This window comes from Camelina sativa, chromosome 15 (genome assembly GCF_030686135.1).
Source record: "Camelina sativa cultivar CO46 ecotype springtype chromosome 15, ASM3068613v1".
NCBI lineage: Eukaryota > Viridiplantae > Streptophyta > Magnoliopsida > Brassicales > Brassicaceae > Camelina > Camelina sativa.
Genome location: NC_141894.1, coordinates 29,074,293 through 29,091,772, shown reverse-complemented (window position 1 = coordinate 29,091,772; position 17,480 = coordinate 29,074,293). Strand labels below are relative to the sequence as shown.

At 34.0% G+C, this 17,480-nt stretch overlaps 1 protein-coding gene and 3 pseudogenes across 2 annotated transcripts; all 4 read right to left on the bottom strand.

Moving 5' to 3' along the window:
* Positions 1–1,618: 1,618 nt before the first annotated feature.
* On the bottom strand, positions 1,619–2,236 carry LOC147927289 (uncharacterized). Its single transcript, XM_087487385.1, has one exon. The coding sequence runs from the start codon at positions 2,234–2,236 to the stop codon at positions 1,619–1,621; it is 618 nt and encodes a 205-aa protein (XP_087343511.1).
* Positions 2,237–2,612: 376 nt separating this feature from the next.
* LOC147927288 (uncharacterized) lies at positions 2,613–4,083 on the bottom strand (annotated as a pseudogene).
* Positions 4,084–8,917: 4,834 nt separating this feature from the next.
* On the bottom strand, positions 8,918–11,566 carry LOC104747626 (WEB family protein At2g17940-like; annotated as a pseudogene). Its single transcript, XR_015581504.1, has 4 exons — positions 11,401–11,566; positions 11,045–11,250; positions 9,947–10,125; positions 8,918–9,545 (listed from the first exon to the last, which is right to left on the bottom strand). The product of XR_015581504.1 is annotated as a WEB family protein At2g17940-like (transcript).
* A 1,722-nt stretch (positions 11,567–13,288) lies between these two features.
* Positions 13,289–14,161, bottom strand: LOC147927287 (uncharacterized; annotated as a pseudogene).
* Positions 14,162–17,480: the final 3,319 nt, after the last annotated feature.

Here is a 17,480-nt window from a genome sequence, read left to right as displayed (position 1 = left end):
TCTTGAATAATTATCCATGCTTGCTTGGCCAACAGAGCTTGATTGAAGGAAGCTATGTCTCGAAAACCCATTCCCCCTAGATGTTTGGGCAAACATAACATTTCCCAACTTTTCCAATGTATTTTCCTCATATTTTCAGCAGAGTTCCACCAAAAATCCGCCATCGCGCTTGACAAAGCTGCACAAGTCCTTTTTGGTAATTTTAAACAAGCCATTGCAAAGACTGGCATCGCCAAAGCTACTGTTTTTAACATTATCTTTTTCCCCCCTTGGGAAAGAGTCCTAGAATACCAACCGGAAAGTTTATTCTTGACCCTATCATTGATGTAACCCAGCATCTCTATCTTGGAGCCACTAAAACACTCTGGTAAACCCAGATAGGAGCCCGATCCACCTTGATTCAAAATTTCCAAACAATTCTGAATGTCTGCTTTCAAAAACTCGGGAACCTTTTTACCAAAGGTTAATTAGGACTTTGAAGCATTTATAAATTGACCAGTAGCACTCCCATAGGCCACCATAATCCTTTGTAGACTCTCCGCTTCCTCTAACGACGCTTTGCACAGAAACAAGCTGACGTCAGCAAAGAGAAGATGGTGAATGATTGGACCACACTCAAAGAACTGAAAACCGGAGATTTTATTTTCTTGTTGGCTTTGTTAAGAAGATGGGTAAGTCCCTCAGTGTAGAGTACAAAGAGGAAAGGCGATAGGGGGTCTCCCTGACGCAAGCCTCTCTCCGGGATGATCAAACCGTGAGCCTTGCCATTGATTAGCACTGAGTAAGTGACTGAGGAGACACACTTCATTATCCAAGAAACCCAAATCTGATGGAACCCTAGAGCAAGCAAAAGAGAGCGCAGGTAACTCCATTCAACCCTGTCATAGGCCTTGGACATGTCTGACTTAACCGCCATATACCCCAAAGCAAAAGGATCCTTGGTAAACAAAGCATGGATCATTTCATGAGCTATCATGATGTTGTCAGTGATCAGCCGATCGGTCACAAAGGCAGATTGAGTATCTGAGACAATGTTGGGCAAAATAGGTTTCAACTTCCCCACTAGAACCTTTGAGACCACCTTATATAAGACAGAGCAAAGGCTTATTGGTCTTAAATTTGGCATATTAGAAGGGTGAGGGATTTTTGGGATGAGGCACAAATGGGTGTAGTTCCATTCTTGGGGCATATACCCAATGGTGAAAAAGTTATGAACCTCTGCGATCACTTGAGCTCCCACAATACTCCAATAGTGTTGGAAGAAGAGAGCTGACATCCCATCCGCTCCTGGTGCACTCGAAGGATCAATAGAGAAAAATGCATCCTTAATTTCTTCAGGAGAAATGATCTCAGTAAGTCTCAGATTCATCTGAGGGGAGACTCTAGGGTGAATACCCTCGAACCACATATCAAAGCTGGTAGGATTAGAAGACTTAAAAAGATGATGAAAGTACGACGTTGCCACTTCACCTTTTCCTCCTTCTGAGAACTGATCACAACCAACTGAATCAACCAGTTTTTCAATTCTATTTCTGGTTCTGTTTTCCTTAACCGCCGCCTGGAAGAACTTGGTGTTACGATCTCCACACTTCATACACTTTTTCCTACTTTTCTGGTTCTAATAAATTTCTTCCTCTCTGTACGCCTTTGCCAGATCCTTTTTAAGCAAGACTACCTGGTAGAAGCAAGGAGACAGAGAAGACTGCTCATTCTCCAAAGCCACCTCAATCAATCTGATATTGGTTTTGGAGTTCAGATTGTTAACCCTTTTCCATGAACTTAAGGTTCTTCTACAATTACGAACTCGGTTGGCTAAGGGGAATCCTTGGTTGACCTCACTAGAACCCCAAGCTTGAGCAACCGCTTCTTTAACTCTTGGTTTGTTTAGAAACCTTCTGTCAAATCTAAAATGACCAGTGTAGGAATCTTGGGAGGCTACCAGATTAATAAGGACATGACGATGGTCGGACCCTCTCATTTCCAGGAACCTTTGATTTGAAGCTCGAAACTCGACAAACCATTCTTTGTTTCCGGAACCCCTATCAAGCCTACTTTGGATCCACAAGTCGTATCTTCTCCCCACCCAGGTGAACCTGTTTCCATTACTTGGTAGCTCCTCCATTTCACAAGCCATTAGCATTTCATTGAAAGGTTTGAAAAGGGAATCACATCTTCTGGGGCCACTATGGAAAATGTCATTAAAATCCCCAACCATGATCCAAGACTCCTTTCTCATGATCCCAATCCTCGAAATCCTTTCCCAAACGACTTGTCTTTTTTTAAATCCGGATGACCATATATATATGAAACAAAAAAGGTTGCAGCACCAAACTGTACAAGCATATCGATAAGGTTCTTGTCAGCATACTTGAAATCAATCTTCATACTATTCTTCCAAAAAATAGCTAAACCACCACACCTCCCAACAGGCTGGATCGTGAAAACTCTATCATACCCTAACACCGACTGCAAATCTACTAAAACATCTCTACTGTGCATTGTCTCCATCAAGAACAACATCTCAGGGAAGTAGTTTTTACACAACTCCTTGAGATGAGGAAAAGCCAGGTCTTGAGACCGTCCCAAACCCTGGGAATTCCAGCTCAGAAGGCTCATTGGTCGTTAGGCAATCCCCCTTTTAGGATCACCTCTCTGGGATTAAGCTTGGTGGATTTTGTAGTGCTTGTACCTTCATAAACTGCTTTTCTCTTTACAATAGTTCCTTCCTCTAACCCTAGTTCAGAACCGATATGGGGAAGACCACTGTTTGGTAACTTCGATTTAGGTTTCCTTGCACTCTTTTGAGGTCTACGTCTTGCTTTGACCTTTTTAAGATTAAAGCCGGAAGAACCATCTTCATAGAAACCAGTTCTATAAACCGTTGCACTATCGTGAAAAGGTTGAGATAAGGCAAGGAAAAGATCTGGGTCCTCAGCCAAAGGACTAAGAGCATGCTTAGATGGGGTCACATCCACAAACCAATCTTCATTTGATCCTGGCTGGCTTACAATGTTCTTTGAAAGATCACTCTTGACAAGGGGAAGAACGCTCTGCTCTGCTCTCTCGACATTCTCGAAGCCAAAGACAGTACCTTTGTTCTTATTCACATCCAAATGAATCAGGGGAGGCTGCTCAAGCCTGAGGACTGATTTCTGGGCAATAGGATCCTTCTCCACTTCCTTAACTGATTTCTTAATTCTGTCAATCTTTACTTGTAAGTCCTCATTTGTATTGGCCCTAAGATATTGATGCATTCCTTCAAGGACATCTTCAGCAATCCTAAGTCCTCCAGTAGCAGGATCGATCCCCAGTTGATCCTCCCTCAAAACTCCAAAGAGAGGGTCCGACTCTTTTAAGAAAGAAGTCTTCACAGGCTTCTAAGGAGTCCTTCCACTCCTACCAACTGCTACTTCAACTTGGTTCCTCTTCAAAACAATCGGGCAAGCCTCCATTTCATGCGTCAAACGTTGACACTGGAAGCATCTCTTTTGATTTCGTACTGGAAACGCAGCGTAGTGGAACCCCCACCGGGTAAGGATGACTCTTTAGAGTTTCTCAGAGGTCTCGATACATCGAAGAGAATCTTGACACGAACATATCCTTGAAGTTGAGGCTTCTCCGGGTCGAAAGCTACCTCCTTAACTTCTCCCAGAAGCTCCCCTAAGGCAGTGATAGCTTTAGCTGTGTAATAGTTAACCGGTAGGTTCCAAATCTGAACCCAAATCGGAATAGTTTGCAGATAATTGGGAGGAGGGTTTTCGTACCAACGATCTACTGCCAGAGACCAATCATTGAACGTGTGAGTACCTTTATCCAATACTTCTTGAAGATCATGTTCTGACTTGAAAATGAACTGGAACCTCTCATTCGACAGAGCTACTCCTTTCATTTTCCCAGGTTTCTGCCACTTCCTAAGCATATCTCGAATCAGATCCTTCATCTTTTGACACGGCGGATTTAGGGTTCTTCCAATTAACTTAAGGCATTTCTCTGAACAGACAAAAACTCAAGCAAGTCCGGTATCACAAAGGGAAAATCTTCTTCCTCTTCTTCCAAAGACATGGCCATCAAGGCCTTGTCCATCGAAACGAAACACTTTAGATCTCGTAAATTGTGTTAAAAACTAAGCTACAAAACATAAAATAGTGAAAAACTGCTGAAGGGAAAATGTTTTCTGGACGAATGTTCTCTTCTTACCCTAGATAAAGACTCTAGTCAATAAAAAAGGTCTTAAGTCCAAACAAGGAATTTCTATATGTCTAGAAATTTTAGATTCGTTGCTATACCTCTATGTCGTAGATCTTGTTCAAATTCAATGAAACCGTAGCTTTAGAATTTTATAGAAAAATACTATATCATATAAATATAAAAGATACTATAGTTTATAAATAGTTTAGATGGCTTTGTGGGATCTGTCTACTTATAAATTTCATACGTTACCTCCTATACTAGTGAAATCTGTACCAAGAACAAAAATGTGGCAGTTAAGACATTGATGCAGCCATTGTTTTTATATTAAAAGAAAGAAGAGTATATTTTTTGTAGTTTGAACCCTCTGTTTTATCGTAAACAACGCTCATAATTATTACATTGAAAATTTAATTAATATTAGGATCTCATTTCTTTGGCTGGACTGCCTCGTTATATGTCCCTTTTCTCCTGTCACACAAGTTTTATCCAAAAGCAAAAAGTAATACTGTAATAAGGAAACAAAATAATTACTGGACTATGTACTGTATAGTTTCATATTTCGGCCAAATGAAAAATACACATGATATATTTGTGTTAAGTGGATTAAAAATTTATCAAGTGAATTTTGTTTGTATATAAACGGAGTAGATGAATTAGCTTTTTATTTAAAATTCACTTAATATTTTTTTTTTAAAACCTATCTTAAGAATAGTTAACTAACTTTTATATATAATTATGCAAACTAATAAAAATTATGAAAACTGTGATTTGTAATATTAAAGTATATATAATTAAAATAGAATTATAATAATCATAATAAAATCATTGAAAATAGTAAAATATCATGTAACCAAATAATTTGACTGAAATTCTTCAAATTGCACTATTCTGTAAATGGTGTAACCAAGATAAAATTCCTTACTTTTTAATTCCTTAAACTAGTGTCACCATTTAGATTCTAAATAATACTCTCCCTGTCCCTGATAAATTGATGTTTTGGAAAAAAATTGTTTTCCTAAAATTGATTTTGTAGATTAAAAAATTAAAATGATGTTTTTACTTTATACCTTTTCCTAAGTGGCATATTATTTAATGAGTTAAATTTTATTTTTCTACAAAAAATGATTATAAATTAGTTTAGAAAGAAAAAGTTTAAGTTTTCTTAATATGTGTGAAAATATTGAAATATCAATCTATTAGAGATAAGGTACTATAACACATTTTTTCAAAATATAATAGTCAATAACAAATTAATATTATTTTTTGTTTGAAATTTATTAATAGTAGATAAAAATGGTATCATTTGCTAACAAGATTAGATTGCTGTGCAGCAACTCAAAACCTCTGGTTTGATAATTAAAACTTTAGTCATATAAAATTTTGTGACTAAAAGTTGCTTTTTAGTTAGCAAATGTGGTCCAATAGTTTGATTAGTAAAATATTGTTTCCATAACTTGTTAATCATCTGAAAATAGTAGTAGACTGTATTTTGATTGCGTATTTTAGTGGTGGTTCACGATATTGATTATTATGTGACTTATGTCTTGTATACAAATTATATTTTTAGGTATTTTGTTGTGCACATTTAATTTATTGTTATTCAGTAGTATATATACCAACGATTCAACATATAACGCATGATTGCTAAATCCACAAACGACTTTCAAATGGATAGATCTCCCACGCCTACTTTTAATCCGTGAGTCTTACACTCAACACACACAGTGACAAAGAAATGCCAACTCTTTATATTGTTGCATTTTTCGAAGGTAGTGCGAATACCATTACAACTTTGATATACCGAACTTGGTAGAAACATTTGGTATGATATAGGCCATGTCAAACTTACAAGCCACGTGACCCCGCAAAATAAAAGGGCTATCCAACATAAAATCTCGCGATATGATCAATTGATTGAGGTTAGCATATACGATTACAATAAATAATTTGACCAACAAAGTCGTCACACCAATTTTTCTCCCCGCACATATGAAGTCATGAATTATCCACGATAAAATAACTTTTTCCTACGTCACAATTTTTGGTTACGACGAAAAATCTACTACTATTTTCTAATGTGGAAAATTCTAACAACCTTTGCATCGATAACTGTAAAAAAAACACATATTCTCGAGAAATCTGATCTAGATTTAGTGTAAACAATTTATAAACTCAGAACCTTTTGGGGTTTTCCATTATTTTAGCTGTTAATATTTAAAGAGTCCCATAACTGATGTAAAAAAAAGTATGACCAATATTTATACTTTCGTAAAACAAATACTATTCACATGTGATCGTTATATGTGCAAACTTTATGATATTTACTTTTAATATTGCATGTTGTTAACATACGGAATATACATAACATTCTAAGTCATAACAATATTTATCTACTCACGAATGAACATATTATTCATAGTGAATGAAAAAAATGTATTTTGTTTTTAATTCTGATCATTTAAAAATATTAATTCATATATATATTTTGGTAAACTACTGAGCTTTCGTTTTATTGTATTTTGTGGACCGCATATCAAAATTCAGTTAAACCTCTTTCCGTTAGTTGATTTCTGGACTTCAGATTTCTTCTACTTTTCTTTTGCAAATACTGATCTCATATTCAACCATGTCGAGATACCGACTCAAAGTTTCATTTATTTCTTCTATGTATAAGCTTACGTGATCAATCCCTCTTTATGTTATTATGTAGACCATGAACCAAACCCTTAAGAAGAATAAAGGAGTCTACATCAAGGAGATCTCAAATCGAATAGGCTTTTAATTTCTTCAAACAAAATCTCAATTGCACATCCATCATCTTGACCAAATTGCCCACATTCATTTTGAACGAGGAGGAGAGAGAGAATGATACACGTTAACATATAATTGTTTGAATAAAGTATTTGAACGTATGTTCCTTTCATGGGAAAACGGCCAATTCCCCTCCCCCCCCAAACTTAGTTACTTTATCGCATTCATACATAGAACTTTCAAGTGTGCCTATAACTATATGAACTAACTAATAATTTGAATTTCCTACATAAACTATATAAATATGGCCAAAACCCACAAATTTAAAGATGCCGTTAGTTAAACTGTTAGTGTAGCTGACTAGGATGCCACGTGGAAGGACAAAACGATTAAAAAATGCCCTATTCTAATACTCGAACCCGTGACCTACAAATAATCGAACTAAGTTCAATACCAACTGTGCTACAATAATTCTCATTACAACTCCAAGAATAAGTGTATATATACACTTCTTTTTCTTCTCTTTCTCCTTCTCCTTCTCCTCGTGAAGTATATCTCGTTTTATCACTTACTCTACGAGTACGAACCATCATCTGTCTCAATCGAAGCTCGGTTTCGTTAAGCATTATCAAAGACCAACGAATCAAATAGTTTACTCAATTTAGCAAAAAAAACATTAAAACCCTAAAAACTCCTTTCATCAATACCCAAGTTGAGAGTTGAGACAATATGAAAACGCCCAATTTTACAGATTTTGATAAGAATTTCAAACACTAAGTGCGTCAATAACATAACCCAGATGGAAATATTTCTGAAAGACACCAAAAGACTAAATTTGAAACCCTAGATTTGTTCCTCCTATCAATTGCTCGTGAGGAGGGAGAAGAAAAGAAAAATGAGGGTATATATTTATTTATGTTTGGATTTGTTCCGAGAATTGTGGTAGCATATATGGTCTTGAACTGAATTTGGAATTAGTGAGGTTACGGGTTCGAGTGTTGAAATTGTTTTTTTTTTTTTAATTTTAATTTAGATGAAACGACGTCGTTTTGACTTGTTTTTGTAAAACACAGTCACTTGGTTCATCCACGTGGCATCCTAGTCAGCGTCACTAACGGTTTAACTAACGGCATATTTAGATTTGTGGGTTTTGGCCATATTTATATAGTTTATGTAGAAAATTCAAATTATTAGTTAGTTCATGTAGTTATAAGCATACTTGAAAGTTTTATATATGAATGCGATAAAGTAACTAAGTTTGGGGGGAGGGGAATTGGCCGTTTTTCCGTTCCTTTCATATATATGGTCTAGATCACTGACATATGTAGTTATGTGTGTCTTAACGAGTTACTTACTTGTGATGTATACATATACAAGTGGATATAAATATGAAGGGTTTTTTTTTCTGCGGATCCGAGAAGATCTTTAGATACTTTTTGGGGATTCAAAGTACGTTATTCCTTTAAGAAGCAAAGATGTGAGGCTTGTGTAGCATCATGGTCTGTGATTCCTTATGTGAAATTCTTCCTAAAAGACTTGTTTGGATCAGTTTGGTCCATTTGCCATTTTTTAAAGTTGGCTAACTTTTATATGTGAATATTACGGTAAAGTAGCTATTAATCCAAAATTGTATTAGTGGACACTTTTTCTATAACCAATAAATTGTGGTATTTTTATATCATAAAACATTATATTTTTGCAAAAACTGATCTATATTTATCATAGTCAAAAATCATATCTCACATCCTATTTTCTCTAACTTACAAGTTTAGATGCAAACATAAACCTAACATTGTTATGGGTAGGCTGCACCCTTTACTTTAAGCCCGATCCAAATCAAGATTTGTCTAATTAATATCAAAACAAGTTGCCTATAAGGTTTAATTAGTCCATGAAGACACCAATCTTTTCCTATAAAATTTTTATCTATCGAGATAATTGTAAAGAACCATGGTTGGTCACTGCGAGATGCATATTTTAAAATAAGTATTATTCATCAAACTCTTAGAATGAGATTGAAATACATTAACTATGTTATACAACGATGTAAATCATATTATCAATATGACCAAGCATTATTGGACATGTACAGATCAATCTCCTCCTCGGTTTGCTCTAAACCATCCAATGAACGGAGAAAAACCCCTCTTTGATTTTGTTTTCTTGACCGAACAATCTCTCTGAAATCCTTCTCTTTATTCTTCCTCTCCTCTTTTTCCCTGAAGTTTGACATCACACTGGTCAGCAAAGGCGAGATCGCGACGAGTCTCCTCTTCTCGAGCTCCTCCGTCGTTACAACATCTTCGTCAACATCTTTAGACGTCTTCTTCGTGTGATGCTGTTCCACACACTTGAGTTTCTCAATATCCGGATTTTCTAGGCAACTCGACAGTCTCGACCTCGTCCTGCTGAGATGTTGTATCTCTTTCCTCCCATGTTCGAGTTCTTGTGCTAGAGTTTTGATTCTGTTGATGAGGATGGTGTTTAGTTGTAGCGTTTTCGTAAGAGTTTCTCTGGTCTGATCGAGCTCGAATGTAAGAGATTGTAGGCTTGACAGAGGACTCGGTCCACTCGGAATTTATTTTGTTTCCTTTGTCCGTATCCTAGGAAACAAAATCATGTGATGTAACAAGTAAAAAGCTATGAGGAATGTGTCAATTTTTTTTTTCTATTACATGTGATGGATAAATTAAAAAAGCTATTACATGAATGTATCAATTTATTCATTATATATACAAATATACAATTGTGGATGTGTTACATATAAAAGCACGCACGTATATGAATATATAATTTTTCCTAATGAAAAAGCTTTATATATAATTTTATCTTTTGTTAAATTTACACACACATATAACTAAAATAAAAATGTGTGTGTATTGTTAATAGAAAATTTTATAGGTTAAAAACGTTATGTTTATTCTCAAAATATATACATTAATACATATTCCCAAAAGAAAATGTTGAAAGTAGCAATATATTTGTGATAAGGAACTTTGTTTACCTCTCAAATAAGCCTAGTTGCATAGATCTCTCTCCGGTTAAAAAATTTTCTCCGAACATGGCCACCGCTTGTTTCACCGACCGAAACGCTGCTCTCGTCTCTATCTCCGCCCGACCACTTCTCAAACCACTCCCTCTCTCCATTACTCTCCTTCCTTAGTTATTGTACGTACTACCTTCCTATCAACCACACACAAATATTAATGAATACTTATGCTTTTTTCTTTAATATATAGCAGTGTTAAAAAAATCGGCCTAGGCGCCACTGATTTTAAGGATGAGGTTATTGTCGTTCATATGTAGTATTTTATTTTTGTTTCGCATTTTTGCATATTTGGAGAGAATTTGAAGCAGATTCTTAGGGATTAAAAAACACCCTCGTAAGGTCTATCTCTTTGATTGCGCAAGAATTACTATCAATTTTATAGAATTTGAGATACAATAGGGGAAGTTATCCCAATTAAGGTTCATGATAAAACTTAATATTAAATTATATATATATATATAATCCAATAGATGGGCAAACAGTAATGGTTATAGCAGCTTAATTAACACATCTAACTGATTTGATTCCGACCGTGGTTGAAATAATCTCAAATGGTGAGTTCTTTTACATGTTTATGTTTTTTGTATATATCAAATATATTATTATTTGTAATTAGGTTAATTTAGTCATTTGAGCATGCTAGTTTTAATGATTTATGGATTCTCTGGGTTCTTGACGATGATTGTTCTTGAGTAGTGAATTACGGATCTTGAGGATGAGATAAATTAGGTGGAGAAAAATATGGTGTAGTTTTCAAAATAAAGAAAAAAATGTAGATCTTTTTAAATAAAGGAAAATAAGAAAAAAAAAATAGAAATCTTTTATTACATACATAGGCGCGTAATACCCGAGTAAAGCAAAATGAATCAATCGTTGAAAAAAAATGAGTGAAGTAAGAGAAAGAGAGATAGAGAAATTCGTTAACCAGATCTACACGAACTTGCTATTGTTCTTTCTTCATTTCTAAATACTCATGTTGTAAATTAAGTATCTTGTTCATGATATGTATGCACTAAGTCTATTTTTCATTATAATATATATATATATTCTTACAGTTGCTGCAACCTGAGGTGGTTAGAAAGGAACAATTGCCAGATTATGATCTTGTCCCTCTAGATCCTCCAAGCCTAAATCCTTTATCTCAACATCCTGCATCTGAGATTCTGATGGGCTGCATCCCCTTTTTCCAATAAGAAGTATTTTGACAAAATCTATCTTCGTCAAGTGAATACACTCTGTCGCAGCAACCATCAAGAGTCCTATAACAACACCGTAGTCGGTTTGAATTCCAAACCAATGTGAGGTGACGTAGAAGTGGATAGTGTTAAACATATTTTAACATGAACCCCAAGATCTTAAACATCTACATTAATCACAAAATAGAATCATAAAGAGGGTTAAAGTAATACCTCCACTCATTGTAGAAATGATGCTTCCTTGAATGGTTTCTACTTCTTCAATGGCTTGGCTTGAAGACTTGAAAAGAAACTCTTAGTTGATCTTTAGGTGGAAGATAAGATTTCTCTCCCCTTTCCTATAAACTCATTTCTTTATGTGTTGTTTTGTTTTTGTGATGATTTGTGATGGAGCAAACCATCTATTTATAGGAGGGAAGAGGACCTTACTCCTCATAAGGGTTTTGTCTTCCAATTTAATCTCAACCATCCATCATAGTAGAGATGAAGACAGTGGTGACAAGTGTGAGGACAAGTGTCTAGCATTTCTTCAAACATAACATGTTACTTCATACTTGTCCTCTTATAAGCTTTAGCATGACATGTAGCTTAGTACTTGTCCTTATAAGCATAAGTTTCACATGTAGCTTAACACATGTCTTTTTAGTTCCCAAATGATTAAAACAAAATATAACAAACCCAATTAAATAACCTACTACCTATAAGACCACATGCATGGGTAAGAAATAATTATTTTCTTTACAGATAGAAGCCAATAAAACTGAAGCAACCGTCAGTGGTTCCGGGTGATGCTCCGAAATTTCATCCGTTACCCAAGCCAAGAAGGTACCAATGAGAGAGAGCACGAAGAATTTTATCCAGCCAATATCGAGAAGGTTTCTGACCATGGTGAGAATTGACAAGCCAATAGCGAGAAGAAGTATATACGCACATGCCAGTTCAATGAATATTTCAGACCCATCGTTGCTGAGTTCAGCATACCAGGTAGAAGCCAGAGTTAATCCCAGTGCCGAAAACAAGGAGAAAGCAGAAACGATTAGATTGATCTTCATCTTTCAGAAACTGCAGAGAAAGAGAGATAAAGACAGAGAACTTCAATGGAAACAGAAACGTTTTGGGCAAACACTTGTATAATTCTGCAAATCAAAACCTTTGCCGATGATTAATCAAACTCGAATCTTGACAAGGATCGTCGCTGTTTAGTGAACCCGAGCCCGAGAACTTCAACGGCAACAAAAAAAAAAACCTTTTCTTTCTAAGCAAGGTTGATGTACGATAAACTCGAATCTGGACAAGGATCGTCGCTGTTTACGGAACCCGAGCCCGAGAACTTCAACGGCAACAAAAAAAAAACACCTTTTCTTTCTAAGCAAGGTTGATTTACGATTGTTTAATTTCAAAACCTAGCTCTCTAATCTAACGGCTACATTCTCTTCTATTAAATAGAAGATAGTTAAACAAAGGGATTTTAATTAAATTATACATTGCGTTAAATTTGGATGGTTAATGTGTTAATACATAGTTAAATTAAACGTTTCATTTTAAGGAAATTAAAAAAACGACATGTTTTTTAATTAGTCAAAAACTTTGAAAGAGAACCAAAAATCTCATTACATATCTGAGTATTTTAAACCTATTAGAACATACAAAATTATGAAAACACGATTAACGCCCAAATTAAACATGTTGCAACAACAATATCTAGAAAAGCCAAGAATTCATATGACAAGCTAACTTCATTGGGTGGTCTTTTGTCTCTTTGAAGGTCTTCCTGGAGGCAAGTTGAGTGGCTTGGACACTGGTTCAAGTTTACATTTGCGTTTGTTGTGTCCAACTAGTTTGTTGGCAGTTGCTACATGTCTGCAAACACAAACACATGAATCACAATTTTATTTCCAAGCAATCGAAGCAAGTGTAGAACTTCTCAAAAACTCAATCTTTTGTACCTAAAATAACTGTTGAACCAGGATTAGTCTTTCTCAGCTCCTCAACATAATCATACATTCTTGTAAACTGCTCAGCATACTACTCATCAGTGATGATGTGTTTCATAATCTGTCTTGCACTCTGACCATTTAGATACAACCTCTGCATTATTTGGTCAGCAGACAGTTTTTGAAACCCGAAGACCATTTAGATACAACCTCTGCATTATTTGGTCAGCAGACAGTTTTGGATTAGTCCTAAACTCATTCAAAAAATCAGCAGCTATTTTTGGGGCCTTATAAAGATCCACAACACCTAGAGGATAACAACTTGGGTTCCTTTATAAGATCTAACAACCATTTTATCTGAACGACTACTACTTATTGATGCATATATTCTCCACTTGCAACTATCCTGAGCACACACTCCTACTTTCTTCCTTTCTGATCTCTTAAAATGTATATTCACCTTCTCTTTCACAACATACTTCTCAATTTTTTCCTTACACTTCTCTTTCGAAACAAATTCTTGCCCTTCATAAAACTCTATACTAGCACCATCATCATCCGAGTCATCACTCACAACATAATCATTACAGTAAAAACCAGACAGTTCATACTCAGGTTCCTCTTCTTCTTCCCTTTCTCCAATAAGAACATCATCTAGATAAGGATCATCTGACCTAACAACATACAAATTAATGCTTTCCGACTCATGTGTATACGTAATCATTTCAAGAACATCACTATCACCACACAAATCCTTACGGTTTTGTCCTACTACTCCAGATGGGAAGTAAGAAAACTTACTCATATTTTCTGCATAACCAGCACTTGAAACCATATTTGTCAACATTGCTAAACTTGGGGCTTCAAAATCAAGCCTTAAACATCTTGTCTCACCACCATTGTATGAACCATCTGCTGTACTCGCCATAGTCAAAATAGTGTAGAGTGGATGCGGCTGGAACTTACAAGATGCTAAGGTAATTGTGTTTTATTGATTTCTACTCCATCTTTTTTGATTTGAAGGATAATAGATGTGTTGAGTTTTTTGATATGGAAGATTGGTGACTAATCCAAAAAACTCAACACATCTATTATCCTTCAAATCAAAAAGATGGAGTAGAAATCAATAAAACACAATTACCTTAGCATCTTGTAAGTTCCAGCCGCATCCACTCTACACTATTTTGCAAATCAGTGTCGTTAGTTACTATGAAAATTATTCTCATGATTTACACACGAAAAAAAAAAAATTGTTCTCATGAATAACAGAGGCTACACGAGAATGAGCATCAAGAGTTATAGCAAGAATAAACAACAGAATTTTAAAAACAGAGGCTACAACCTCAAATTTAATATCTTAGATGAGATTTGCGTTTTCGTCGATCATTTTCCAGAAGAAACCTCCTAATTGACTTCAACATTACAAAAATTCTGAGAATTTCACTTTCATAAATTAGGGTTCATCAATTTTGGGGATTTATATTTGGGTATAAAAACATCTTGTTATTTCAGTTGCAAATCGTGTTGTATAAATCTCGTTTTTTATCTTTGACCATTGAGTGGAAAAACCAATGGTAATACGAAATTATGATGGTTCAAGTGCAATTATGATGGTTCTTTCAACAGTGGTACTCGACAAGCAAGATTAGGCTGGTTAATACGAAATGAGAATGGACACTTTCTTAATGCTGGTCAATCCACTGCGTCACCTTTAGAAAGTGAATTACAAGCACTACTCATTGCAATGCAACACTGCTGGAGCAAAGGACATCGACAAGTCATCTTTGAGGGAGATTGCAAGCAAGTTAAAGATATTCTAGAAGGACGAGTGCTAAATTTCCAGAGTTTTAACTGGATCCGCAACATCAACTACTGGAAAACACGTTTTGATAATGTCCTATTTGAGTGGACGCCAAGGAACAACAACCAAGCTGCAGACCTTTTGTCAAAGACCTCAATTCCAAACAATTCATGTTATCATGTATTTTCTCATGTACCTTATTTCCTTTTTCAAGAACTAAGATGTAACATCTAATTAATCGTAATAAGAAGCCGTTAAAAAAAAAAAAAATCTTGTTTTTTATTTCTGAAAAAATGTTGTCTCGCAGGTTAACTGTATCTGTTTAATCTTCACGGCACTGTAGACGGAGGAGGGTAAAAATTAACGGATTTTTAGTTGAGGGGGTTTTCCATTAAATATATATAATTGAGGGTTTTTCTTATGATTTTTCTTTACTCGAGGGGTTTTATTACTAAAATCCCTTAAACAAACAAAACAAAATAGATATATCTACTGTAACACTCGTGGTTATTATTAATATTAACTTTTTTTAATTCTTTTTCCATGTCAATATATATGTTATTATTACTATAAATATAAATTTTATTTTATTTTCTCAAAGAAATTACTATAAATTTAAATATTGACATAAAAATTGATCTTTAATTAATTAGATTCAAAATCTATACTACTAAAGAGTTACCTTAGAGCCGTTATAATTAATATAAAATAAGATTGTTAAAGAAACAATAATTAACAAATTTAACAAGGTAAATACTATACAGAATAAGATATCTATAAAAAGTTTGAATATATCCACCAAATTAACAATGTAATTTAATCATTTAAACCAAATCAACATACATAACCATATTTTCACGACATAATAAAAATAACAGTATAGAACTTATAATATTTATTTTTAAATAATAACAAAATATCAACCTTTACTCTAGCACATATCCTATTCTAGTTGTATCTTTAGTACTAAACATCACCATTGCAATTTGCAAAAACATATTTGCAACCGTCTCTACTTGACGACATATCTAGACGATGTAAAGAAGAGTAATGAGGCATTTTCATCATGTTTATCATATTGTCACTATCAGCAGACAAGGTAGCACAAAACATCTATGTTTTATGTTGGTTCAGGAATTGGCACCAACGACATTGTTTAATTTCAAAACATCGATGATTTACAATTGTTTAATTTCAAAACCTAGCTCTCTAATCTAACAGCTACATTCTCTTCTATTAAATAGAAGATAGCTAAACAAACAAAACAAAATAGATATATTTACTGTGACACTCGTGGTTATTATTAATAGTAATTTTTTTTTCCATGTCAATATATATAAATATAAATATTACTATAAATATAAATATTGACATAAAAATTGATCTTAATTAATTAGATTCAAAATCTATACTACTAAAGAGTTATCTTATATCTATACAGTAGCCGTTATAATTAATATAAAAATAGGATTGTTAAAAAAACAATAACTATTAAAAGAGTTTAGAAATAAAGCGAAAATCCCACTAATAAAAACACCAACAAACAAATAAAAATCAAAATATCATCTCCTTATTGATAAAACGTAAGTACATTCGCTAATATGACATTTTATTTGTATGATTTACATAACAAATTCTTACCATTTTAATAAATACCAAAACTTAAAGTTATTATTTCTAATATTATAAATATATTATATATACATCATTTCTTTACAAACATATGCACATATTAACAAATCTCTAAACAAATTATTTCTTTATACCTAATTATCTAAACAAAATTCTTAAGCTTTCCACAATATTAACAAATTTAACAAGGTAAATACTATACAAAATAAGATAAAAAAAAGTTTGGATATATCCACCAAATTAACAAGGTGATATAATCAGTTATACCAAATCGACATACATAAACATATTTTTCGACATAATAAAAATAGCAATATAGAACTTATAATATATATATATATATATATTTTTAAATATCAACCTTTACTCTAGCACATATCCTATTCTAGTTGTATCTTAAGTACTAAACATCACCATTGCAATTTGCAAAAACATATTTGCACCGTCTCTACTGACAACATATCTAGACGACGTAAAGAAAAGTAATGAGGCATTTTCATCATGTTTATAAAATTGTCACTATCAGCAGACAAGGTAGCACAAAACATCTATGTTTTATGTTGGTTCAGGAGTTGACAACAATGACATACTGACCTAGGCCAAAATAAACCGAATGATCTTAAACTCCGATTAAACCAGAAAATCTCGGGTAATACTTGTTGAATGGGCTTGTGGGCGAAAGAGCCTTGTAAACCTTTTTAAAAATAATTTTAAAAATATATAAAAACCTTGTAAACCTTTATAAAAATCTTTTTAAAACGTTTTTTATAAGATATAAATTTCAAAAAATTTGGCGGGAAATGTTTTCATTTTTTGGCAGAAATTTTTTTTATTCTGACCGAAAAATATTTTTTTTGCTGGAAAACTTTTTATTTTTTGGCGGGAAATTTTTTATATATTTTTTAGCGGGAAACTTTATGACTTTG